Here is a 24,360-nt window from a genome sequence, read left to right as displayed (position 1 = left end):
CGACAAAGACGGTAAGAACGTGCACTGACACACAAGCACACGCAAGGCAGAGAACACACACACACACAAAACACACACTGACGCACACAACGCGCAAAACACACAAGCACACGCAAGGCAGAGAAGGCAGAGAACACACACACACACACACACACAAAAACACACACGCACACTCGTTCACTCACTCACCCACTCACGCGCGCACTCACACACACACACAGACACCGCATCGATCTAACCTGATACGTGGATGCGAGGAAAAGGTCGCCTTCACCTGATGATAAATGGCCGTGTAAGACGCCGAGACACGAAGGAGACGTGCCACTTCTGCACGAAACACGCCTGGCAGCTGTAGGTGACGCAGGTCCTTCGAATGTGAGTGGTAGTTGAACATCACCACCCGCACTCGCCCGCCTTTGCAGACCTGCCCCCACATCATTGCTGGACAACACCCAACAGGTTTTGGCGCCTTTGCACGGTGAGCGCGGATTGTGCCCTGATATGGTCGCTCATTGCCATGCCGAGAGCACGTCCGGACGAATTCTTCTTCCACCTGTACCCCACGCGGCAGCTTTTGGTGGGAAGCAGCAGGTGTGGTCACGCTTGACGTAATCGACGAGGGCAAAGTCGTCACACTCTGCCGCGGCGATGCACGACTCGAACCTGCTCCACGAGGCGTAGTAACGCACGACACAACCTGCAACGAACGACGTCGGGCAGGAGAGACATTGCTGATGAGAAACACAGGATCGGAGACAACAGGCAGGCCACAATCAAATACTCACATGAGGCGTCGTGATCCGTAATAACATGCTGCATGAGTTCCTTCGCGGTACAAAACGCAGCATCTGCGCAACCGCTCCGGCACTGAAAATGACCACGCGCCTGGCATATAGGGCAGAGCGCCGCTGGTGAGTAACACACGCACATACACACACAAAAGAGCGCAGACACACGCACGCATAAACACACACACACACACGCTGCAAGCGTGTACAATCACCACCAGATTCTGACCTTCTGTTTTCCGTGGTCGCGTAGTTGGTGCCTGGAGAGCGCCTGTCTGCTGCTGAAGGTCTGTGTACATGTGTTCTCGGGGCATGGGTACACAATGGCAACCTCGTTGCTGTTATTCTTGAACGTTTGCAGAAGGTCAGCAACGTCAGCACCTTTGTGCGACGTGCAGATGTGACGCTTGGCAGAGTCGAAACGAGTGAAGCGGGCGCTACAGCCAGACGCTGGGCACTCGAAAGGTTTCGTGTCTAGTGAAATCGCCGACAAGTGGCGTGAGCACACACAAGCGCAAACACACACACACACACACACATACACACACACACATACACACACACACACACACACGCACACACAAGAGCGCGCGCACACACACACACACACACACACACAAGAGCGCACACACGGAGTGTTGTTTCGTACCCGGGGTGACGACATGTGCCTGGTGTTGTTGTGTCGTCGCGGCTGTGACTTCTGACCCAGTCCCTGGGATACACACATGCACATGCAGCTAACCATGAACACACACACACACACACACACGCACGCACGCACACACACAAGAGCGCACACACGGAGTGTTGTTTCGTACCCGGGGTGACGACATGTGCCTGGTGTTGTTGTGTCGTCGCGGCTGTGACTTCTGACCCAGTCCCTGGGATACACACATGCACATGCAGCTAACCATGAACACACACACACACGCACACGAGCGCGCGCACACATACACACACACAGACACACGCACGCAAGAGCGCAAACACACACACACGCACGCAAGAGCGCAAACACACGCACACGCACGCACAGGCGCACACACATAATCACACACACACGCACGGAGTGTTGTTTCGTACCCGGGGTGGCGACAGTTGCCTGGTGCTGTTGTGTCGTCGCGGCTGTGACTTCTGACCCAGTCCCTGGGATACACACATGCACATGCAGCTAACCATGAACAGACATGCACACAAGAGCGCACAAGCACACACGCACGCACACACACGCACGAAGTGTTGTTTCGTACCCGGGGTGGCGACATGTGCCTGGTGTTGCTGCGCCGTGGCTGTGACTTGTGACTCAGTCCCTGGGATACACACACATCACACATGCGCATGCAGCTAACCATGAACACACACACACGCGCGCAAGAGCGCAAACACACGCACACGCACGCACAGGCGCACACACGCACGCACACACACATATGCACGGAGTGTTGTTTCGTACCCGGGGTGGTGACATGTGCCTGGTGTTGTTGCGCCGTGGCTGTGACTTGTGACTCAGTCCCTGGGATACACACATGCACAAGCAGCGAACCATGAACACACACACACATGCACAAGCACATACGCACGCACACACACACACACACACGCACACACACACACACACACACACACACACACACACAAGAGCGCACATACACAAGAGCGCAAACACATGCACAAGCACACACACACACACGCAAGAGCGCAAACACACGCACACGCACGCACAGGCGCACACATATAATCACTCAGAGATGCACACATAGACACTCATGCACATACGGACACAGGCAGGATGGGGCCATTGCGCACCGTGTGTGTCATTGGCGGATTCGTCGGGCAGAGGCAGTAACTCTTCAGTGATGCGGTCGCGGACAGACGAAAGAGGAGGTCAGGGTGGTTGTTGTGTGAAGTCAAGCGATCATGTGAGGGACAGCCAGGCAGGGGAACACTTGAACACCACATGAAGGCTGTTGGTTGTGGGCAAGAGACGTGGGGATGACAAGTGCGCACCGAGGGTATCGACCAAGTCTTCAGGAGAGATTTGATCGGGAGTGGTGTGGATGGATGCCATCGTTGGAGTGGGGAGGGGTTGGTGGGTGAGGGCAGTGGGGTTGTGCAGTGTGGTGGGGAGGACGGGGTCGTTGCAAAAATGTTTATTTGGGTCAGACACGTTTTTCAAAAGGCAGAATATTGGGTGTGTGGTGGGGAGCAATCTCAGGAGCGGTGAGTGGGCCACCGGGAATGCAGACGCACCCCCCCGTTGCTGGCTGGCTGGCGCAGACAGCACAAAATTAGTGCAACCGTCACGACTTTTGTTGCCTGCACGCACATACACTGCGCACCAACAATGGCGCTTGTGGTGAGGGCAGCGCGACCGGTGGTGCTGCTCCTGGCCTTGTTTGTCATGGGTGTGCTGCTGGGATCGCTGTGGACAAGACACCAGCTCAGCACCGCCATTGAGCAGCAGTTCCAAGAACAGGTTCAGCTGCAACAGCAACACAAATGGCGCCAACACCTGTCGCTCATCGGCGATGGTGCGACGCAGCGTCAATCCCATCCTCACACTCAGCGTCACGCTCCTGGTGCTCGCTCAACGCCAGCGAGAAGTGGCGCGTCCTCCACCAGTCCCCTCACAGCCGGGACAACCACGACGATATCAAACAGTGAACTGCCTTCGCCGCAGCCAGGAGGAGATCTGGACGGAGGGAATACGAGCAAGTCGGGCGCGGCAATGCATGTTCGCACCCGTCATCGATCCGGTGGAGGCAGCAACCAGAACAAACGGGTTGTCATCATCCCCGACATGGGTCAGGCAGCGCACGACAACCACAGCCAGCAAGAACAACAGGGACAACAACAACAACAACAACAACAACAACAACAACAACAACAACAACAACAACAACAACAACAACAACAACAACAACAACAACAACAACGACAAATTGGTGGTGGTGGGTGGGGTGGATCAAGCTCCAACTCGCGAAGGGGAGGTGCGGCCTTCTCCCATCTGGCAAACCCAGATGTCACGCTGCCCTCCCTACCGGCATCCCTGCAGCCGACGCCAAAGCGCGCACGCCTGCTTGTTCTTGTGGTCACAGGTGGCACAAAGGCAACAGCAACCAGCAATCGCAAGGCTGTCCTTGAAACCTGGGCAAACAGCACAAGCTTGGACCACTCCAACGTCCTCTTCGTCACAGACGCGCCCGATATCCCAAACGCGCGTGCCATTCGATTGCCGCCGCCTGCGGAGCAGGGCGGTTCCCAAAAGCTGGGCCGGAAGGTGCTGCTCATGTGGGAGTACGTTGCGCAGCGCCTTGACACGGAGTTCCGTGACTTTGACTTTTTCATGAAGGCCGATGACGACACCTTTGTACATGTGCCCAAGCTCGAGCGAGACCTCCGCCTGCTCAGCGCGGATGAGCCGCTGTTCCTGGGCAAGAAGCAATATGGCGGCGGCGTCCGTGGCACCGCTGCCGCTAACCCATTATTTCAGGTGTTATAACAAGGCTTCGCTTTGAGGGGGTGGGGTGGGGTTGAGTGCGTGTCTGCGATGCGTGTGCACGTCAAGCTGCTTTACATTGTTTGCATGCTTGCACGTGCCCTCGGCACTTTCTTGCCTTTCCTTACTAATGGTAGCTCTACTGCGACTGCTGCTCTACTGCTACTGCTACTGCTACTGCTGCTACTGCTGCTACTGCTGCTGCTGCTGCTGTGCGTATTTGCTGAATAATGTGTGTGATGTAACCTCTCCATGCTTCGGTTCCGACGTGCACAGCGCAAGAACTACATGAAGGTACGGTGTTGTGCGCATGCTTCAGAGCATTGCGGTGGGATGGCATGAAGCACCTTTGAGCTTTTGAACCATCTTCGTTAACATACTCACGACGGGCTTCTCTGGGGCATGTGGCAGTTTGCACATGGGGGTGCTGGATACATTCTGAGCCGTGGCCTTGTGAAGGCGATGGAAGGGTCGTTTTCACGCTGCGTCTCGCAGAAGCCGCAGACGCCGTTGGAGGATGCAAAGCTGGCTTCATGCCTGTATGCATGCGTCGGTGTGGACACCATCAACGTCGGTGGTGCGGTGGGTCCCTTTGGTAACCTCGATGTCTTTGGGAATCGCCATGGCCAGCACATCCATGCGGAGCGCCTCTCCACCTGGCCCTGGTCAGTACAAGAGAGAGAGAGAGAGAGAGAGAGAGAGAGAGAGAGAGAGAGAGAGAGAGAGAGAGAGAGAGAGAGAGTGTGTGTGTGTGTGTGTGTGTGTGTGTTCGTGCGAGTGTTTGTGTGTGTGTGTGCCTGTGTGTGTATGCCTGTGTGTCAATGTTGTCGGCGTTATTTCTTGAGATGAAGGAGCTGCTGTGGGCCAGAAGACGATGAGCTCTTGGGTGACACAAAGCCTCTGAGCACGACTAACGTTTGGCACTTTGTTGATTGTCCTATTGTCGCCCAGGGAACGGTTTGTGGTAGCTGGATCCTTTCACAGCGTTGAGGCGGAGACGACAAGGAGCATTCACAGGTGATGGGACGATGCATTGCAGTTGTGTTGAGTGTGGATTCTGTGCTTGCCCTCCCTCCAGCACTTCAGTACCTCACCTTTGCCACCAATCATCTGCTGTGCGCCTCGAACAAAGGTTGTTACAAGGAGTGCCAAAGCGTGAAGCTGCAGATGTTGTGGCCAGCAACGACAAAGCGACACGGGAGGTTTGTATCCACTGTTTTGAGACTGCACTGCACACCTGCATTGTGGGCTTGTGTGTTCCATACCTTTTCCTCTCACTTCTTCCGTCATTCCTTGCCTCCTTTCCTTCCTCACGTGTGAACGCACACACACACGCACACACACACACACGCACACACACACACACACATACGTGGTGTAGTTTGTCATCAAGTTTGCGGCCGGCTTCTCGTCTGTGTATGCATGCAAGGTGAACTGGCAACCTCTGCGACCACTACACTCGCAGCAACTCCACCAAAATGATCAGCAAGTCGAGACAGGAGACTCTCACGAAGGTGTGCCCACGAACGAGCTCGCCAACAATCGCCACGCCACATCTTCAAGGACGACAGCGAGCAGCGCCATCTGCTTTGGGCCAGGGCTGCACCCAACACTGGCAGGGCCTGTGCTCGCGTTTCAACACCAGTTCTTCACGCGCCCGCGCTTTCGAGCTGGCGAGCGGCGGCCCGTGCGGTGCCGCGATGCGTTTGTGTGCTGTGAGACAACGGAGGGTGATGAGGAGGGGGGCGTCGCAGACACAGAGAAACAACAACAACAGCAGCAGCAGCAGCAGCAGCAGCAGCAGCAGCAGCAGCAGCAGCAGAAGACAAGCGATGGTGTCCCTTACATCCGAGGCATACCCATGAACATTGATCAGAGCACAGAGGTTTCCGAGAACCCAGCAGCCAGGCAAGGTTCAGCGTACAGTTCACACTTGTACACGACACTGCACTCACCTCGCGTCGTGTTGGTGGCCGTTCGGGATGATCGGGATGTGGAGACGCTCCCATCACTGCTCACTTCGCTGGAGACGGCGCACGTATGCGCAGATGTTGTCCTCTTTCTCGGCAACTCGCTTCCTCGAGATCATCTCTTCTTCACCGTGAGTGGTGGTGGTGGAGGTGGTGCCTGGTGATATCCGCAGTCGTGCATCGCTTGTAAGACATTGCTCAGTTTGAAACTTTATTGTTGACGATGCTCACGCAACCCGCGAGTGCACGTTTCATGCTGCACCTCATGCTGCCGTGCAATATTGCTGCCTTGCCGCGGCTTGTGGTTTGCGATTTTGAACGCGTCCCGCGCCACTCACTCGCTCATCTTTCGCTGTCATCTCGCTGCCGTGCATGTTGATGTTGCAGATGCGCCATGGGCGGTTGGAGGTCGTGGTGAATGCAAACACAAACATGATGAACCCAGAGCACGTCGCCGCGGTGCAGAGCGAGTTCCTCTCCACCCACACCGGCTACAAGCAGTCGATTGCTGTTGATGCACGCGCCGTGTTTCAGGCGGACCCTTTCACAGCATTGAGCTGGGACCGCGTGTCGTTTGCAGTGCAGCAGCCTGAACAGTGGAGCCTCAAACTCACCTGCGGCTTTCCATCGGTATGCAGCCTTGTGGGGCATCGTGCTTGTGTCTGTATCTGTGTGTCGTGCTTGTGCGTCTGTGTGTGTGTGTGTGTATGTGTGTATGTGTGTGTCTCTGCATGTGTGAGAGAGTGCAGGGTATCTGCTTGTCGCCTTCTTTCTTTGCGTTGTACAAGGCGCGACTGGCAGGCGTTTCTTGCTTGCATGCATGCAAGCATCTGTTTTGGCCCATGACTTGCTCCATTCCCTGGATCTGTTGCTTGTTGAATATTCACACCCCACGTACGCACGCATCCACGCCCCTGGCCTCAATTTCCAAGAACCATCAAGTGAACCTGCATCCGCAGTTGAGCCCTTTCTTCTCTTTTGGCCCCGCTGAAGCCCATGCACGCGCTTTAATGGCACTCGCGAGTCTTCGCCAGGTAAGCTGAGGGTTGGACGACACTGTGCGTGTGCGTGTGCGTGTGTGTGTGTGCGTGTGTGTGTGTGTGTGTGTGAGTGTGTGAGTGTGTGAGTGTGTGAGTGTGTCCTCTTCTTGCTTACATAGTTATATGCGGTGCAAATGTGCACGTGATCCTGCGAGTATCGTTGACATTGAAACACCGAGCTTGACTATTCTTCCCTCACCTTCGTCGCTCGTATCTACACTTTCCTTGCCTCTCCTCATCTCATCACCTGTCTCCTGCACTCCTTCCAACGACCCCTCCATTCCTGACCCCCTCTGCCGATCTCCATGGGTAGCGATACGCGTCCAAGTGCAGCCCGCGGGAGCTGGTCTCGGAGGCCGTGTGGGGCTGGCAGGTGGCGCCGTTTGCGCGCGTGGCGGTGCTCGCACCATGGGATGGTCCTGCTGCAGATATGGCTGCACCACTCGAGGAGCGGTGGTGGAGGGTGCACGACCACCCGCCGCCACCGCCACGACGCCCGTCGACAGAAGCAGATGCAAGCAGACGTGATCGTGATGCTGGTGGTGATGATGATGGTGATGATGGTGGTGGGGAGAGTGAGTCAAATGCCCGCCAACAGCAAGCGGGAGGACTCGACGCCATACTGGGTGCGTTGACCGGCCTCCCAGGCATGGCTGGGACACACGCGTCACCAGCATCGCTGGGCGTGACGGTGACAAACTACGAGGGCGATGGCGTCGTGGTGCTGCTCAACGCCGACGCAGCGCTCACGCGCGATGCCACCGCTCCGCAATTGCTGACAGTTCGGGATCGCGCCATGCTGTTAACGTCACCTCGCAACCCGCCACCAGATATCGACGACTCCTTAGCTGTCGGGCGACAGCAGAAAAAGGCATCACCATGACACCGTGAACACGTGTGTGTTGTGTGTATGTGTGCGTGTTGTGTGTTGGGGAGTGTACGAGGTACCAAGTTAGGATTGGTTGGGGATGTCGCTGTGTGTGGCTGTGAAGCATGGCTGCTGTGTATGCACTACAGCTTTCACTCTCGTCGCTTCGCCACAGAGCGTGCATTAAGTATTGGCCAAGCTAAGGGCCGTGTGTAAACCATCTACAGCCAAGCTGCCACTGTGCACGTGTAGCAGGTGGTGTGACTAAGGGTTGGCTTGTTTTTTAGGCTTGTTTTTAGTTTGGTTTGAGTCGCTCGCATTCCACAACAGGAGTGTGCATGCAGCAAGCACCGGTTATAGAAGAGCAGCTTTGTGTTTGGGAGTGTGGGTGCAGGAGGCAGTCAAGCACACGCAAGTGTAACGATGGGCACACGAGTCACACGCAACGGTACTGTGTGTGTGTGCGTGTGATCACTCCAGGTTGTTGTTGATGAGGGCCTGCAGGGAGGGCTCATCCGGTTGCAGCCAGACCATGGCTTCAACCATGGCCGGTGGGAAGTCAGCCTTGGCGCCCGTGCGGTAGTCGAAGCTCACCAGCCGCCCACGGCCCTCAGCAGCCACCGTCCCTTTCAGCTTCTCGCTCACCAGCTGTCAGGGTGTGTGAATGATATGAGAAAGAGGGTGGGGGAAATGGGGGTGTAGTTTGAAGCACGGTGGGAGTGAGTATGTGTCAATGAATGAGTGAGTGAGTGTGTGTCTGTGTCGGTGTCTGTGTCTGTGTCTGTGTCTGTGTGTGTGTGAGTGTGTGTCTGTGTCTGTGTGTGTGAGTGGGTGTGTATCTGTGTGAGTGAGTGAGTGTGTGTGTGAGTGAGTGTCTGTGTGTCTGTGTGTTTTGTGAAAGGTGGTTGGAGGTTGAAGCAAAGCCAGAGTACATGTGTGTGCAGTGGGTCAAGTGGGTCAAGTGTACACCCACTCGCCGCACCTGGTAGACGAGCTGAAGCTCATCGCGTTCCACTTCATCGACGCGGATGCCGAGGGAGAGGGTGTCGGGGAAGGTGAGGGGCGCCTTGAACCGCGTGTACGCGTCCGCCATGATGGGGCCGACTGCGTGGGCTGTGCAAAACACAAACAAAACAAAAAACGCGTGAGTGTAGAGAGAGCGAAAATGCATGAGCAGAGGGAGAGAGGGAGGAGAGGGAGAGAGACAGAGAGGTACACACACCCCCAACACAACACACACACACACACACACACACACACACACACACACACACACACACACACACACACACACACAACACAACACAACAACACATCGCACAAAAACAAACAAACAGATAACTTCACAAACCACAAAACCACAAAAACAACACAAATGTACAGATAACAGCGCTTACTGCCAACAAAGTCGGTCTTGGCAAAGTCGCAGAGCTTGTGCAGGAACTTGATGCGGGCGTTCTCAAAGTACCGGAAGTACACGACGTTGTTCACGTGCTGGAAGGCATCCATGTCGCCCCATTGCACCACCTCGGTGTGCCAGACGGGATACTGCTTGGCAAGCTCCTCTGGCACGAAGCTTGGAGGCTTGCAGTCTTCGTGGAACGGCGCAGTGTAAGCCATGCCCCGGCGGCACACCTGAGACACAGAGCCGCGTGCAGCAGAACGGGAGGCGTTGAGCGCCATGGCCATCATCTTCGGTGTGGCCGTGGCTCGCCGAAGCACACACCCTGCGTTCATCATCATCATCGTCATCATCGTCATCGTCAACAAGCAAAGCAACACAGAGCTGATCGCGTCAGCAATTGAAAAATGCGATCACGACAGCAAAAGGTGCATTCATAACTGTTGCGGCAACAATCCCACCATCATCATCCACGCATCCCACTCCCTTCTTCTCTTGTTTTGTTTTTGTGTATCGAGCGTCCACAACACAGCCGTGGTCGTTGCTGCTTCCTCCTGCGTTAGTCGGCCTGTACTCTGGGAACTTTGACGTTGTTCGAGCACACAACGGTAGCTTGTAGACAAGACAGACGATGCAGTTGAGTGGGGGTGTTGGGCGCAGTGCGCGTGCGTTGGCGACGGTGCGTCGCTTGACACGGCTGCGCGCCTTGACTCCGAGCGCAACCCACGCACGGCCCACAACCTTGCGTCGCTCCGTCATTCAACATAACCAGGTATGAACGTGGAACGCGTGCGTGCATGTGTGTGTGTGTATGTGCGTGTGTGTGCGTGTGTGTGTGTGTGTATCTGAGAGTCCTCTCCTGTCTCATCAGTGTCCAGCGTCCTCCTTTGCTGATTCTGGTTGCCTGCTTTGTTGCCTGTTTGTTTGTCGCGTGTTTGCAGCCGGATGCAGCAGCTGTTGTTGCGTCGCCGCAACGGGCATGGCCATCGGCGATAACTCTCGCACGGAGATGTGAGTGTGGTCCTCTGCGTTGTGTGTCGTGCGTTTGTGTTTGTGTGATCGTGTGCGTGTGTGTGGTTGCGTTGTGCCTTTCTCTCAGTCCCTCTCGCACCCACTCTCCCTCGCTCTCACCCCCTCTCGCGTCTCTGATCCTCTTGCTGCTGAAATCAAGGGTCGAGCGATGACGGGTCAAGCGGCGGAAGTGGGGATGGAGGCAATAACAAGGGCAGCAGCGGTGACAAGAACAGCAAGAAGTCAAGCACATCAGGTGTGTGTGTGTGTGTGTGTTGTTGTTGTGCCTGTGTGTGTGTGTGTGTTGTTGTGCCTGCGTTTGTTTGCTCTCATGTTTAGATCCCCCCCTGTGTCTTGGTCGTGCGCCCTTCTTCTCGCTCAATGACGTGTTTCTCGCTCACACCCGCAGAGAAAGACGACGACAAGGGAGGTTCAGACTCTTCCACAGGCACATCGCCGACATCATCGTCGTCATCTTCATCATCAACCACACAAGGAAAGGATGGGAACGATGGAGCAGCCAAGTCCACCAGCAAGGACAGCACAGGTGGTGGCCGTGGTGGTGGTGGTGAGCCGCCAAACGTGTGTCCGCAGTGTGGCGAGGTGCTGAAGATCATTCCAAAGGGACGCCGCCACATTGCCGCGTGCCCGTCTTGCCACTACTTCTTCCTGCGCACCGTTGGCCGCGCTGAAACTTCAACCGACGCCTCAGGTAGGACGTGTTGTGTGTATTTGTGTCTGAGTGTGTGTGTCTGAGTGTGTGTGTGTGTCTGAGTGTCTGAGTGTGTGTGCGTGCGTGTGTGTGTCTGAGTGCGTGTGCGTGTCTCAGTGTGTATGTCTGTATCTGTTCGGCCGTCTTCCCTATCTTTGTTTGCCTGTCGAGCTGTTTCATCGCATGCAACCTCCCACACAACCTCTCTCCCCTCCACCACCATCCGCCACAGCCACTGCAGGCCAAGCCAAGACGGCAAAGAAGCCGGAGGTTCAGGTTTGGGGCCCAAGCACTCCAAAGCCAAAGGAGGTAAGTTGTGTTGCGTGTGTGTGTGATGTGTGTGGAGGCGTGTGCTTGTGCGGATGTGTGTGGAGGCGTGTGTGTGTGTGTGTGATGTGTGGAGGCGTGTGCTTGTGCGGATGCATTGAAATGTGTGTGTGTGTGTGTGTGTGTTACGCTTGCACACCTCGGCCTCTGACGCGCCACTGTCCACCATGCGTGCGATGGCAGATCTTGGACAACTTGAACGACTATGTAATTGGGCAGGACCACGCCAAGAAGACGCTAGCTGTCGCCGTGTACAACCACTACAAGCGCGTCTCCGCGAACCTCAAGGAGGCATCCTCATCGGTGCGTGCGTGCGTGCGTGTGTTGAATGATGATGGTGACTCAAACGTGCTTGAAGGTATGCCAGGAACAACACAGCGCCAGCTTCTCACAACCCTGCACATGCACCACACATTACGCGCCTCCACCCCACACACACACACACACACACACACACACACACACACACAGGCTGCGCATGATGTTCAGTTTGAGAAGAGCAATATTCTGCTGGCTGGCCCGACCGGCAGCGGAAAGACGCTGCTCGCACGCACGCTCGCCAACATCCTCAACGTCCCCTTTGCCATCAGCGACTGCACCACCCTCACACAGGTGCGTCTGAACGTGTTAATATGTGTGTGCGTGTGTGTATGTGTTTGTGTGTGTGTGTTAATGTGTGTGTTAATGTGTGTGTGTGTGTGTTTGTGTGTGTGTGCTTGTGCTTGTGCTTGAGCTTTGCTCGTGTGTGTCGGTGCTTGTGAGTAGACGCGTCGAAGGCAGGTACGCCTCGCGCTGGTGCATGAGCTCACCCTGCGTCCACAAACCTCCAGGCCGGATATGTTGGCGAGGACGTGGAGAGCGTGCTGTACCGCCTGCTGCAGGCCTGCGACTTTGACCTCGACCGCGCGCAGCGAGGTGAGCAGGCAGCAGCAGCGCTGATGATGATGGCTGCGTGGTGTGGTGTTTTGCGTGACTTTTTTTTCTGTTGTGCGCTGGACGTGTGAAATGATGTCACGTCTTGTCGCACCGCATGCAGCTGCCACGTGGCGTGCCTCACACTCCCGCCAACCACCCACACGTTCCCACGAATTGCCCACATGCCAACCCGTTCCCGTGCAGGCATTGTGTTCCTTGATGAGATTGACAAGATCAGTTCGATTTCCGGCAGCGGCGTTGCGACGCGCGACGTCTCTGGCGAGGGCGTCCAGCAGGCCCTGCTCAAGCTCTTGGAAGGTGAGCACGATGTTGGTGGTGATTTGATGAGTGTGAAAGGGGGACCATGCTTCTTTTGCGCACATGTGTGTGTGTGTGTGTCATCCATTCACGATGGTCGGTCGCTGTGAATTGTGTCTCATATGTAACATGCGCAATCGTGCACGTTGTGGCGTCTTACTTTGCTTGCAGGCACGGTTGTGAATGTGCCTGAGAAGGGCGGGCGGAAGAGCCCGCGTGGCGAAACCATCCAGATTGACACGAGCAACATCCTGTTCATTGCATCTGGCGCCTTCAACGGCCTTGAGGACCTCATCAAGAAGCGCGAGGAAAAGGGGGTCAGTGCGCTGTGTTTGTTGGTTTGTTTCTGTTTCTGTTTCTCTGTGCGTGGTTCTGTACGTGGTTCTGTTGTACTCTGTTTCTGTTTCTGTGCGTGTTGTTGGAGCATTTGCCTTTTTTGAATTACTCTCTCGTTCATATTCCATCTTGGCTGTGTGTCGTTCCCCCTTTTGCAATTCTCACCGGTGCATTGCCGCTGCGCTGCACGCCACCATGTCCACGACCGCCAGTCGATCGGCTTCAACGCCGCGCTCAAGACGCCGAACAAACCCGTGGACGGGCAGATGCTGCGGAAGGTGCAGGCCGACGACCTCGTCAAGGTGACCCTTCGCGTTCAACCTTGCATGCAATGGCATTGCTGCTCAAGCTCTGCTACTTGATGCCCTCAACAATACTACGGACCACAGCGACACACAGCAACAACCACACGCACGCACGCACACACACGCACACGCACACACACACGCGCGCGCACACGCGAGCTCTATCACATCACCCTGCAAACGTCCACGTTTCTCTCATCAACAAACACCCCCTTGCCCTTTGCTGTTGCTGCAGTTTGGGCTGATTCCGGAGTTTGTTGGCCGGTTCCCGTGCGTGGTGCACCTCGAGGCGCTGACAGAGAGCGACCTCGTGCGTGTGCTCACGGAGCCGAAGAACAGCCTCGTCTCCCAATACCGCGCCCTCTTCCGCATGGAGAACGTGAGCACACCTAATGTATATGCATGGTTGCATGTGCGATTGCATGTGTGATTGCGTGTGCCTGCGCGCTTACCTGCTTGCCTGCTTGCGTGTCGATGTTCTGCTGCTGGCCCTCACACGTGCATCCCCCCTCCCAACCAACGCCGCAGACGGACCTTGTGTTTTCGTCGTCGTCGCTGCGGGCGTTTGCGAAGAAGGCGCTGGACCGCAAGACGGGTGCACGCGGCCTGCGCACGTTCATCGAGCAGGTGCTCCTGCAGCCCATGTACGACGTCCCAGGCAGCGACATCGCCACCGTCATGATCACAGACAAGGTGTGTGTGTGTGGGTGTGGGTGTGGGTGTGTGTGTGGGTGTGGGTGTGGGTGTGGGTGTGGGTGTGTGTGTGGGTGTGGGTGTGGGTGGGTGGGTGGGGGGGGGGTTGTTCTCGTGTGACAGCATGCGTCGTCCACTGTGCACGATGTCGTGAACTCTATGAACTCTATGCTTCGTCACGCTCCCTCCCTCACACACACACACACACACACACACACACACACACACACAACACAACACACACACACTGTCTCTCAGACGGTGCTTGAGGATGAGGCGCCGCTGTACATTACGCACTCCGAGATGAGCAGCAGTACGACGCAGCAGCAGCAGCAGCAGGACGACGAGGCTGAGGACGATGTCTCGGCCACAAACTAGACAGCACCACGCACTGGTGCATTATTCTAATGCACTGATTCGTGCGCGTTGGTGTGCACGCCTTGCTCGTGCTCCCTTGTTTCTCTGTCCTCACGTTTGCACGCACGTGCGCAGATACCCGCGTTCGCGCAGACACAGTTAGAGCTCTGGTGTTGGTTTGTTGATTGGTTGGTTTGTTGGTTGACACTTAAAAATGCTTTCTCGGCTTGCCAGCTCATGAATGTGAATTGAGAGGTCTGGTTGTTTATTGATGTGGGAGACAAGCGATAACACACATGCACACAACTCACACGCACACGTTCGCGCACACATACACACACACACACACACACACAAGTACACACCCCACGTATCACTTGTCGTGGCCTGGCGTGGCTGCTGCTGTTGTTGCTGCGTTTGTCTGTGTCTTGTTCTTGTCGTGTGCTTCGCGTGTCTTCTTTGCCTCAATGGCAAGCTGGAGATCCTGTGCCGTCACTTCCACAACGCCGTCGTGCTCCTGCTTCCGCACGCTCTCTCCTTTGCTCTTGAGCATCTCCTCGATGTTCCTTTGATTGGAGGCAGGTTGGGGTTTGGTCACACAGTCGAACACACGATGGCAATGCGCTTGGTGTGAGTGGAGGAGTGGTGCATTCGCAACAAAGGCGTGCCTCAGCGCAACACCCCGCACGTCGTACTCAATTACAGTTGCTGCTGTATGTAGCACACATGCAGCCAACACACTCACTTGCCACCGCCGATGCCTTTGAACCAGCCGAGGTTGTCTGCAATGAGATGCTTTGCATCACACCCTGGACAATTGACAATCACAACCCCTGTAAAAGTGCATGTGAAACAATGATGAGGGTGTGTTGATATGCGTGTGTTCGTGCATGGGCACACAGCGGCTCGCTTCCCACACGGGCACATTCAAAGAGAGGGAGCGAGGGAGAGCGAGAGGGAGCGAGGGAGAGCGAGAGCGAGAGAGCAACCAGCACACACACGCACACATACGCACATGCAATCCCTCTCCCTCGTACATACACACACACGCATACACACGCACACACACACACACACACACACACACACCGTTGTGGTAGGCCTGTTTGGAGAAGGTCTTGCTTCCTCGGTTACCACACTTGTTGCACGTAAAAACGACGGCATATGTACCCTCCAATGGCGTTCCCTCATTGAGTGCCTGGCCTTTGTTGTCGTTGTGGTTTGCTGAGGTGTGCGCTGCTACACGTGCTGATGATGACAAAGGCTGTCTCAGTGCCATTACCGGCAAGGCGCAGCTGCTTGGCCTTATTCTTCTGCTGCTGCCAAGACCAGTTGCTGTCAGTGTTGACGACAGTGCTGACGCAGTCGTGCGTGCCAGCAGCAGCCGCCGTGGCACTGCTGCTGCTGCTGCTGCTGCTGCTGTTACCGCCACTGCTGTACGGCGTGTGCTTGTAGCGGCCACCGAGCAGCGCGCAGCCGCTGTTGCGCGCATCATCATCGTCGCCATCACCATCGCCATCGTTTTGTCTGTCGCCGTGTCGCACCGAATTGAAAAATATACGCGACAGCATAAAGTGCAGGTTGCTATGCTCGCTTGCATTTTGCGCGGCGCGACGACGACGACACAACCCACCAGGCTACACACGAACAGCAGCTAAACACAACTGAGAGGAGGGCACGTTGACGTGTTTTCCCCCACCATCCACTTCATCCACACGACACATCCTTCATTCTGAATCACCACCTCACAGACCGTCTCACCATGCCCAAGACAGCCATCAAGAGTGGGCTGGAGATGGGCTTCTTTGGCCAGCCAGCCTTTGTGACCATCAATGATCCCTACAACAAGAAAGGTGCGCTCCCTTGCTGTCGATCAGACCGCCGGTCCTCCCGTCGTCGCTGTTGCACGTCTGTGTGTACGTGTGTGTACGTGTGTGTGTGTGTTTGTGTTTGTGTGTGTGTGTGTGTGTGTGTGTGTGTGTGTGTGTGTGTGTGTGTGTGTGTGTGTGTGTGTGTGTGTGTGTGTGCCCCGAGCCCTGATTCACAGTCGGTTGCGGTGCTTTTGCTCTTTTTGCATGTGCTCAATACCAACAGAGAAGCTGCCGCCTGCCGCCAAGGGACGGCAGATGATGACGCTGCGCCAGAACAGGCCATTTGACAATCCTCCACGCGCCTTTGAGGTAAAGCAATGGGGGACACGAATCGACACACGTTGGATGGGCGAGCGGACATCTGCATGTCGGCGCCACTGCAGAAACACTCACTCACACACACACACACACACACACACTTTCTCTCTCTCTCTCTCTCTCTCTCTCTCTCTCTCTCTCTCTCTTGGGTCTCATCTTGCTTGTGTTGCTCACTGTGATGTCACCCTTATTTTTGTCAACACCACCACCCCAAGGGGGAGGCATATCACGATGCCGTGAAGCAACGGCGCAAGGAGGAGCGACGCTCGAAGAAGAAGCAGCTGACCTACAAGTTCACGCCATCCGGGTGGGTTGCCGCCACCATTTCCTCACCACAACATCAAGAACGCAATGAGCCTAGTTGCACTCGCTGGCGAACCTATCACTCTGTGATGTTTTTGTTTCCACCTGTGCTTGGTGGACCCTCGATGAAGCATCGCCTTGCGCTCTCACACCGCATCATAGCTCACCTCGCATCTCTCCCTCCTTCCCCTCGCTCATTGTTGCTCATAGCACTGGCCATGACACCTTCAGTGGACCGGTCAAGTATTTTTCGCCGCAGCAGCGCCCGCAGAAGAAGGCGCCCAAGGAGCCCTCCAACTTCTACACCAACCCGAGCAAGAAGGGATCAGGCTTTGGCTATGCAAACGTCACCCTCTGTACGTCACACCATAATGTACATAAACAACACGCGTGCCCCAGCTCACATACGCACACACACACACACACACACACACACACACACACACACACACACACACACACACACACACACACACACACACACACACGCACGCACACACACACACACACACACACACACACACACACGCACGCACACGTACACATGTCATTTGTAACGAACGAAAATTGCCCACTGACCTCACTTCCGCACACCACCACCGTCGCGCACGTGTTGGTGTGCATGCAGCCCGCACGCTGCCTTACATCCCAAGTGAATACGATCGCGCAGACAAGCTCCGCCGCAAGGAAGAAAAGTACGTGGCGGGGAGATGGGTGTGCATGTATGTGTGTGTGTATGTGTGTGTTTGTGTGTGTGTGTGTGTGTGCATGTATGTGTGTGTGTCTGTGAAATAAGTGCTGCGGTCGTGATGCCGTCGTGTGACGAGGCCATCACTGGCCGGTGGCGTTGTGCCGCTATCCAAACAACAACAACAACAACAACAATAACAACAACAACAACCTCCTCACGTCCACGTGCGTGTGTCGCGGTGCCGGCTCCAGGGCGGCGAAGAGCAAGATGAAGGGAAAGGCATTCAAGTCCGTGTGCGGAAATGGAAAGACAAGTCGCCTGTTTGACGACAATCCGTTCAGAGAACCAGGTGAGCACCAAGCCCAATCGGCATGTTGCCGCCGCCGCCGCTGCCGCTGCTGCTGTTGTTGTTGCTGTTTAAGCTGTTGTTGTTGCTGTTTAAGTTGTTGTTGCTGTTGTTGCTGATGATGTTTGGAACACCGGCAATGGTTGTCGTGTTGAGGGGAAGTCGCCGCTTCACACACCACATCCAAAATAGTCCAGAGTCACGCCACTCACTCCCTTTCTTGATTGTATCGTTCAACGCCTCATCACCACCACCCGCACCGATTGCATGCACGTCTCACAGAGAAGAAGATCAAGGCGAAACCGAAATCCGCCCCACCACAGAAGAAGGTTGACATTCCATTCAAGCCAACAGGTGTGTGCGTGTGCGTGTGTGTGTGCGTGTGTGTGTGTGTGTGTGCGTGTGTGCATGCGTGCGTGTGTGCGTGCATGCGTGTGCCCGAGTTTTGACCAGGTTTCATGTGGTGGAAAACATGCCACGTTCACACGCATACACCCCACACACAACCAAGCATTCGCACAACTCATCTCACATCCCACTTGACACCCAAACAGCGACGGTTGCGTCTCGCCACGCCAAACCGGGTGCATCATCCACGCTCGACACGTTCTCCAAGTTCGACTACAAGCCCGAGCCGTACAAGAAGAAGACGCCGGTATGCTCCTGCACTTGCGTGGCGTGTGTGTGTGTGTGTGTGTGTGTGTGTGTGTGTGTGTGTGTGTGTGTGTGTGTGTGTGTGTGTGTGTGTGTGTGTGTGTGTGTGTGTGTGTGCGTGTGTGTGTGTGTGCCTCTGCTCAGGCAAGCATGCTGTTTACAGTGTCTGTCAAAGCCACCATGCACCTCAAACCACCGCCACCACCACGATCACGTGCCTCGATTGCTGTGCAGAAGCCGAAAGGAAAGCCGCTTGGGCCTCCGTTCCGGCCGTGCGCACCGGCAAAATCATCCTACTCGCAGTCCATTTCGGGCATGCACGCCATGCGGACCGCAAAGAGATGATGATGATGGTGATGATGATGATGATGATGATGATGATGATGATGATGGTGATGATGATGATGATGATGATGATGATGATGATGATGATGATGATGAGAAAGGGAACCACAGGTTAAGGGGCTGTGTTTCGTTGAGGGGCTCGTGTATGTGTGTGTGTGTGTGTGTGCGTGTGCGCGCGCGCGTGATGTGTGTTGTGTGTGTTACACCTTTTGGGGCTTGTTCTAAGCCACCACTAAGCCAATCGTACCGTCGTCTTTGTTTTCTTTATTGCTGCGTGTGGTGATGGGATATGATATGTTGCTTCTCCTGCTCGCTCGTGCCTTGTGTGCTTCTTTCTTTCTTTCTTTCTTTCTTTCTTTCTTTTTTTGGAGAGAGAACAGGCGTGATTTGATTGTTGCCTTTTCAATGACCAACAGACCCACGAAACAGAGCTGACAAGTCAACATGCCACTGCGCGTTCTATGCACCAGCCATGAACGCCCTCTTCGGACACACACTGTCACACACGGCACGCATGCACGCAAACACACCGCACACGCACACACACACTTGCGCCACACACACACACACACACACATTCACGCCACAAGCAACACTGCATGCACCCCCACTATGCCCTCTCCTTGTTTTTCTGCTTCGCCTTCTTCTTCCTGTCGCTCTCGGCTGCAGAGAGAGCAGCACTCGCAACGTCGCCGTCAAACGCGTGCAGTGAAATGTCGGACACAGCCTATGTGTGTGTGTGTGTGTGTGTGTGTGTGTGTGTGTGTGTGTGTGTGTGTGTGTGTGCGCATGTGTGTGCGTGCGTGCGTGCGTGCATGTGTTTGTGTGTGTGTGCGTGCGTGCGTGAGTGTGCGTATGTGTGTGTAAACAGGTTGTCAGCTTGGTATGGCAAGCGGCACCGAAGTATGCAACAACACACACAGCGCAAGCTCTTGCGCGCACAGCAACGCACCCCTGGCTTTGCAGCGTAGCACGTCATTTTCCAGAGAACCACTTCATCCATCTCAAGCTTTCGGTTGAATCCCAAGTGCTCAAAGTGCGGATACACAGCATCATCGTCGTCTTCGTCAGCAACGAGCTGAAGCAATCACGTGCACGTGCGAACGCGTGAGGACGTGAGGACGTGGCAGAACATGGCTTGAAGTACAACGTCTGACATATGTATGCATCCAAAGTGAATGCGTGGTTGCGTGTGTGTGTGTGTGTGTGTGTGTGTTCGTGCGTGTGTGTGTGTGTGTGTGTGTGTGTGTGTGTGTGTGTGCGTGTGTGTGTGTGTGTGTGTGTGTGTGTGTGTGTGTGTGTGTGTGTTCGTGCGTGTGTGTGTGTGTGTGTGTGTGTGTGTGTGTGTGTGTGTGCGTGTGTGTGTGTGTGTGCGTGTGTGTGTGTGTGTGTGTGTGTTTCGTTCTCCCTCCCCCCTCTATCTCCGTGTGCGTGTGCGTTCACCTGTGTGTAGATCTGGAAGAAGCCGCGACGTGTCAACTCGCCTTCTTCAGCGTCAAAGTTCTCTGTGCAAACGCATCAGAGAGCACAAACACGCACGCAAGCAGACGCAGATGCAAAAGTGAGTCAGTCGTCACCGCAGCACTTTACAACAACAAAAGACAACAACAAAAGACAACAACAAAAGACAACAACACCATCATCACCATCACTGCCGCTGCTGCTGCTGCTGCTTACCAATGATAAACTCCCACACGTCATCCTCGCACTCCTCGCCATCTGTCTGTTTCAAGAGCGCATTGTATTCGCTCCGGCTCAAACGTCCGTTTCGCCGCGTGTCAAAACTCCTAAATGCCTCATCCAGCGCCGTCGTCGCCTGCAGTGGTGCGGCGGGTCGTGTGAATTTATGTGTGTCTCTGTGTGTGTGTGTGTATGTCTGTGTGCGTGTGTGTCTGTATGTGCGTGAATTTTGTGTGTCTGTGTGTGTGTCTGTGTGTGTGTGTGTGTGTCTGTCTGGCTGTCCGTCTGTCTGTCTGTCTCTGTGTGTGTGTGTGTCTGTGCGTCGTAGCAACAGCAGTGACATGCATGTGCCCAGAGTTCGTCCACCCGAGAGGCCGCACCTGCTCTGTAAACGACTTTGCGTCATTGTCGTCGGTGATGCACAACGGGGCGAGTGGCGTCTTCTTCGCCTTCTTTTCATCGCGCGGCTTCAGCGTCGGCTGAGACGTCGGCACAATCGTGTACGTGCCTGCATACAGGGATCAGCGAGAGAGGGTGTGTGTGTGTGTGTGTGTGTGTGTCCGCATGAGTATGCGCACACGAATGCATTCTGCGCATTCGAGCATCAACGACAACAAGAACGACGTGCGCAAACTTGCTCCCCTCACCGGGATCCAACTCGACAATGATCGACTGCACGTCTCGGTTCGCGCGGCGCGTGCGTGTGCGGCCAATGAACTTGTTGTTCTCCTGACAGAGAAGAGGAAGAGGAGAAGAACAGAGCGCAGCGAGTGTAGCGTGACCGCATGAGTGCCAATGTGACCGTGGGCAGCCGTTCAAGTCAACAACACACACACACACACACAAACACACAGTACGCGCGCGCAAACACTTTCGCGCACTACATCGGCAAGCATCACACACGTACGGCCCATCTGCTTACGTCCACAATGACACATCCCGGCGAAACGGAAGTTGTGTCCACCGACGATGACGACCGCTCCACGTCAATCAGCAATCGCGTTTTCTGTGTCATGAACAAAATCGCGCGCACACGCACACAGTGACAGCAGAAGCGGCGTGGCAAACGCGCGTGAGATGTTTGTGGCACCACAAGGAGGAGGAAGGAGAATCAGTGCGCCTCATTTGCGCTCGTGTACATGTGTGGCTTATGCTTTTCCCACTTTGGTCAAAAAAATTAGCCCATGCAATGTGCGGTGACATGACACAATAACGTTATGTGGGAGGTAATGCACACACGAACGGCCTGAAGCCACCGCCGACCTTTGTTGGCTTGATTTCAAACAGCTGCGAGGATGGGGGGCCCTCCTTCTGTGCCTGGATGCGCCCAAACAGCTCCCATCGAGTCCACGCCTGACCCCACATGTGCGCACATGTGTAGTGAGTTGAGGTATGTGGAGGCAGCCACAACAAAAGACACTCCTCGCACATGCTTGCAGATGCATACATACAGAGCGTGTTTGAGTGCGTGTGTGTGCATTTGCGCCCATTCACAAGCGTACACAATCACATAAACACATACACACACACCTTCAGAGCAGTGGCAGATGGGCGCGTCGCCTTCTTGTCCTTTTCATCCTGTTCCTTCTTGTTCTTCTTTTCCACCTCCCTATCTTTCCCGCGGCGACTGCGACTGCCTTCATCGTCATCACCATCATCATCATCATCATCACCACCATCATCGCCATCATCATCGTCACTGCTGTGACCACGGCGCCTTCGCCTTGCTGCTTCTGTATCCCGAGCGTCCTTCGTCCTACCTCTCAAAGACTTACTGCCCCCTTCAATCCTCCTGTCGTCATCATCACCATCATCATCACCATCGCCCTCGCTGTCATCGTCGTCATCTTGTGTTGTCCTCCCCTTCTTGGTTCTGCGCACTGCTGCTGCTGGTAACCGGCCGCTCTTGGTTGTCCCCGATCGCCCACTCCGCTCTGCCCTCGTCTTGTCCGCCCGCCTCCCTGGTCCTGCCCGTGTGCGTGTGCGTCGCTTGGATGAAGCGACTGAACGACTGCCGTTGTCGTCATCTTCAGCATGATCGTCACGGCTGCCGGTGCTGCCGTTGTTTTTATTGTCGCTTGACGGCGGTGGCTGCATCTGCTTGATCTGGTCTGCAAACGCCAAACACATGTTGCAGAACTGGATACAACGTGGCAGTCGTCACAACATATGCACGAGAAAACGCGTGAGCGCTCGCAGGCATGCATGGGTTAACGTGGTGCAGGCAATGTATCAGTGGGCACAACATGGCATGGGCACCACGCTGCTCGCTGACCTCATGATACTCGATGGATCCGCTCTTGTCCGTGTCAAACTTCATCACGTCCTCCACCTCGGATCGCGTCATGCGCTCGCCGTACTGCGTGTGGTGGAAGTGGGTGGATGTTTGTGTGGTCGTGTGTGTGATGTAAGTGGGTGGATGTTTGTGTGGTCATATGTGTGTAAATATGCGTACATGTGTTTGCATGTGCTGGTGAAAACAAGGACATGAGCAACACCAGGGCCAGTGTGCTACAAAAGCCATCCATGCACCTACATTCATGAGAGCCTTTTCGAGCTCTTTGCGCGAGAGGGACCCATCTCCGTTCTCATCAATGATCTTGAACGCCTGCACGAGGTCGTCTGTTTGAAGGGTGCACGCGCAGCGAGCGACAATCACACAGATGAACAACCAATGAATCTGAAGCAGCGCAGAGAAGGAGGAAGAGTGGTGTGAGACAGCGGGTGCAAGGAGGCGCACCGGCTGTAGTTGGAGGGATGCGCGCTGTGAGCGTGCGCAGGTCTTCCATGGAGTACAGCTCGTCAGCCGGTGCAACTTCAGCCGCAAAGTCCCGCATCACCTGAACAGCACGTGAGTGAGTGAGTGAGTGTAGGCGAGTGAGTGAGTGAGTGAGTGAGTGAGTGAGTGAGTGAGTGAGTGAGTGAGTGAGTGAGTGAGTAAGTGTGCAGGTGGGCGAGTAAGTGTATGTGCATGTAAACATGCGTGCACACGTGTCTATCATGTACAGATGCATGTTCATGCACGTGTGTGTGTGTGTGAACTCCTCCTCCCTGAAGCGGTGCATGTCTCAAACGTGTTCATGTACGCACAGCCACCACGACCACACATCTTACTTTGACTTCTCAAACATGTGAAGCACACCTTTTTGGTTGGGTTAAACCCCATGAAGTGCACTGCATCCAACAGTTGTTTGCGGGTGATTCGATCATCTCCATCCGGGTTCACGGCCAACCACGCCACCTCAATCCCAGCCGCACCATCCCCACCATCCCCACCAGCTCTCCTCGTCCTCCTCGTCTTGCCCATTTGTGCTGCTCTTTGGTTTGTTGGCTGTCCGTTGCCAGGGTGCGTCTGCATTCCCGGTGGCCCACATTCGGCTGTAATTGCACCTGCAATTGGCAAATCAGCTCCTTTCCCAGTCGGCCACACCGCAAAACAACCAAAGCCCAAAGTGTCTGAGCAGACACCTCTAACTCATGTAAACCAACCAACAACCCGGCCAGACGGAGACAGAGAGAAAGAGAGAGGGAGAGAGAGAGAGAGAGAAAGTATGCGTCCGTGTGTGTGTGCGTGTGCGTGACTTAATAGGGCCCTGTTAACCGCCTGTGCG

The 24,360-nt window shown here is 55.2% G+C and overlaps 7 protein-coding genes across 8 annotated transcripts; 3 read left to right on the top strand and 4 right to left on the bottom strand.

The window, feature by feature from the left end:
- Positions 1-493: 493 nt before the first annotated feature.
- Positions 494-2,956, bottom strand: PTSG_09475 (the record flags this gene model as incomplete). Of its 2 annotated transcripts, XM_004989849.1 has the most annotated exons (10): positions 2,796-2,935; positions 2,595-2,636; positions 2,242-2,301; positions 2,039-2,098; positions 1,872-1,934; positions 1,607-1,669; positions 1,438-1,500; positions 1,018-1,262; positions 786-885; positions 510-697 (listed from the first exon to the last, which is right to left on the bottom strand). In XM_004989849.1, the coding sequence occupies exons 1-10, from the start codon at positions 2,854-2,856 to the stop codon at positions 510-512; spliced, it is 945 nt and encodes a 314-aa protein (XP_004989906.1). In that variant the 5' UTR covers positions 2,857-2,935. The 2 variants fall into 2 exon arrangements, with proteins under 2 accessions (XP_004989905.1, XP_004989906.1); XM_004989848.1 differs by lacking the exons at positions 1,438-1,500; positions 2,039-2,098; positions 2,242-2,301 and having other exon boundaries at positions 494-697; positions 2,796-2,956.
- A 741-nt stretch (positions 2,957-3,697) lies between these two features.
- PTSG_12891 (uncharacterized protein) lies at positions 3,698-8,286 on the top strand. The gene is made up of 9 exons (XM_004989847.1): positions 3,698-4,281; positions 4,564-4,581; positions 4,699-4,952; positions 5,239-5,304; positions 5,420-5,489; positions 5,669-6,388; positions 6,645-6,887; positions 7,190-7,291; positions 7,611-8,286. Exons 1-9 carry the CDS (start codon positions 4,078-4,080, stop codon positions 8,178-8,180), a joined length of 2,247 nt encoding a protein of 748 aa, XP_004989904.1. The 5' UTR covers positions 3,698-4,077; the 3' UTR covers positions 8,181-8,286.
- Positions 8,287-8,425: 139 nt separating this feature from the next.
- PTSG_09472 (uncharacterized protein) lies at positions 8,426-9,995 on the bottom strand. Its single transcript, XM_004989846.1, has 3 exons — positions 9,563-9,995; positions 9,148-9,278; positions 8,426-8,813 (listed from the first exon to the last, which is right to left on the bottom strand). Exons 1-3 carry the CDS (start codon positions 9,924-9,926, stop codon positions 8,637-8,639), a joined length of 672 nt encoding a protein of 223 aa, XP_004989903.1. The 5' UTR covers positions 9,927-9,995; the 3' UTR covers positions 8,426-8,636.
- PTSG_09471 (ATP-dependent protease ATP-binding subunit) lies at positions 9,984-14,767 on the top strand. The gene is made up of 14 exons (XM_004989845.1): positions 9,984-10,339; positions 10,509-10,578; positions 10,739-10,834; positions 10,988-11,290; positions 11,523-11,599; positions 11,801-11,920; positions 12,089-12,229; positions 12,448-12,532; positions 12,737-12,850; positions 13,022-13,167; positions 13,399-13,488; positions 13,727-13,870; positions 14,020-14,184; positions 14,443-14,767. Exons 1-14 carry the CDS (start codon positions 10,199-10,201, stop codon positions 14,560-14,562), a joined length of 1,812 nt encoding a protein of 603 aa, XP_004989902.1. The 5' UTR covers positions 9,984-10,198; the 3' UTR covers positions 14,563-14,767.
- A 147-nt stretch (positions 14,768-14,914) lies between these two features.
- Positions 14,915-16,112, bottom strand: PTSG_09470 (DNL zinc finger family protein; the record flags this gene model as incomplete). Its single annotated transcript, XM_004989844.1, has 4 exons — positions 14,915-15,107; positions 15,287-15,374; positions 15,631-15,777; positions 15,824-16,112. 4 exons carry the CDS (start codon positions 16,110-16,112, stop codon positions 14,915-14,917), a joined length of 717 nt encoding a protein of 238 aa, XP_004989901.1.
- A 34-nt stretch (positions 16,113-16,146) lies between these two features.
- PTSG_09469 (uncharacterized protein) lies at positions 16,147-19,102 on the top strand. The gene is made up of 9 exons (XM_004989843.1): positions 16,147-16,394; positions 16,636-16,721; positions 16,946-17,037; positions 17,244-17,389; positions 17,662-17,728; positions 17,976-18,073; positions 18,353-18,424; positions 18,625-18,725; positions 18,959-19,102. Exons 1-9 carry the CDS (start codon positions 16,304-16,306, stop codon positions 19,067-19,069), a joined length of 864 nt encoding a protein of 287 aa, XP_004989900.1. The 5' UTR covers positions 16,147-16,303; the 3' UTR covers positions 19,070-19,102.
- A 306-nt stretch (positions 19,103-19,408) lies between these two features.
- On the bottom strand, positions 19,409-24,129 carry PTSG_09468 (uncharacterized protein). The gene is made up of 13 exons (XM_004989842.1): positions 23,892-24,129; positions 23,490-23,589; positions 23,286-23,371; positions 23,025-23,108; positions 22,280-22,888; positions 22,013-22,102; positions 21,672-21,755; positions 21,397-21,478; positions 21,130-21,257; positions 20,747-20,885; positions 20,513-20,574; positions 20,022-20,147; positions 19,409-19,796 (listed from the first exon to the last, which is right to left on the bottom strand). Exons 1-13 carry the CDS (start codon positions 24,105-24,107, stop codon positions 19,680-19,682), a joined length of 1,923 nt encoding a protein of 640 aa, XP_004989899.1. The 5' UTR covers positions 24,108-24,129; the 3' UTR covers positions 19,409-19,679.
- Between the last annotated feature and the right edge of the window lie 231 nt (positions 24,130-24,360).

Source organism: Salpingoeca rosetta (assembly GCF_000188695.1).
Source record: "Salpingoeca rosetta unplaced genomic scaffold supercont1.26, whole genome shotgun sequence".
Classification (NCBI taxonomy): Eukaryota; class Choanoflagellata; order Craspedida; family Salpingoecidae; genus Salpingoeca; species Salpingoeca rosetta.
Note: the sequence above shows the minus strand (reverse complement) of the source record. Positions and strands in the feature narration are given on the sequence as shown.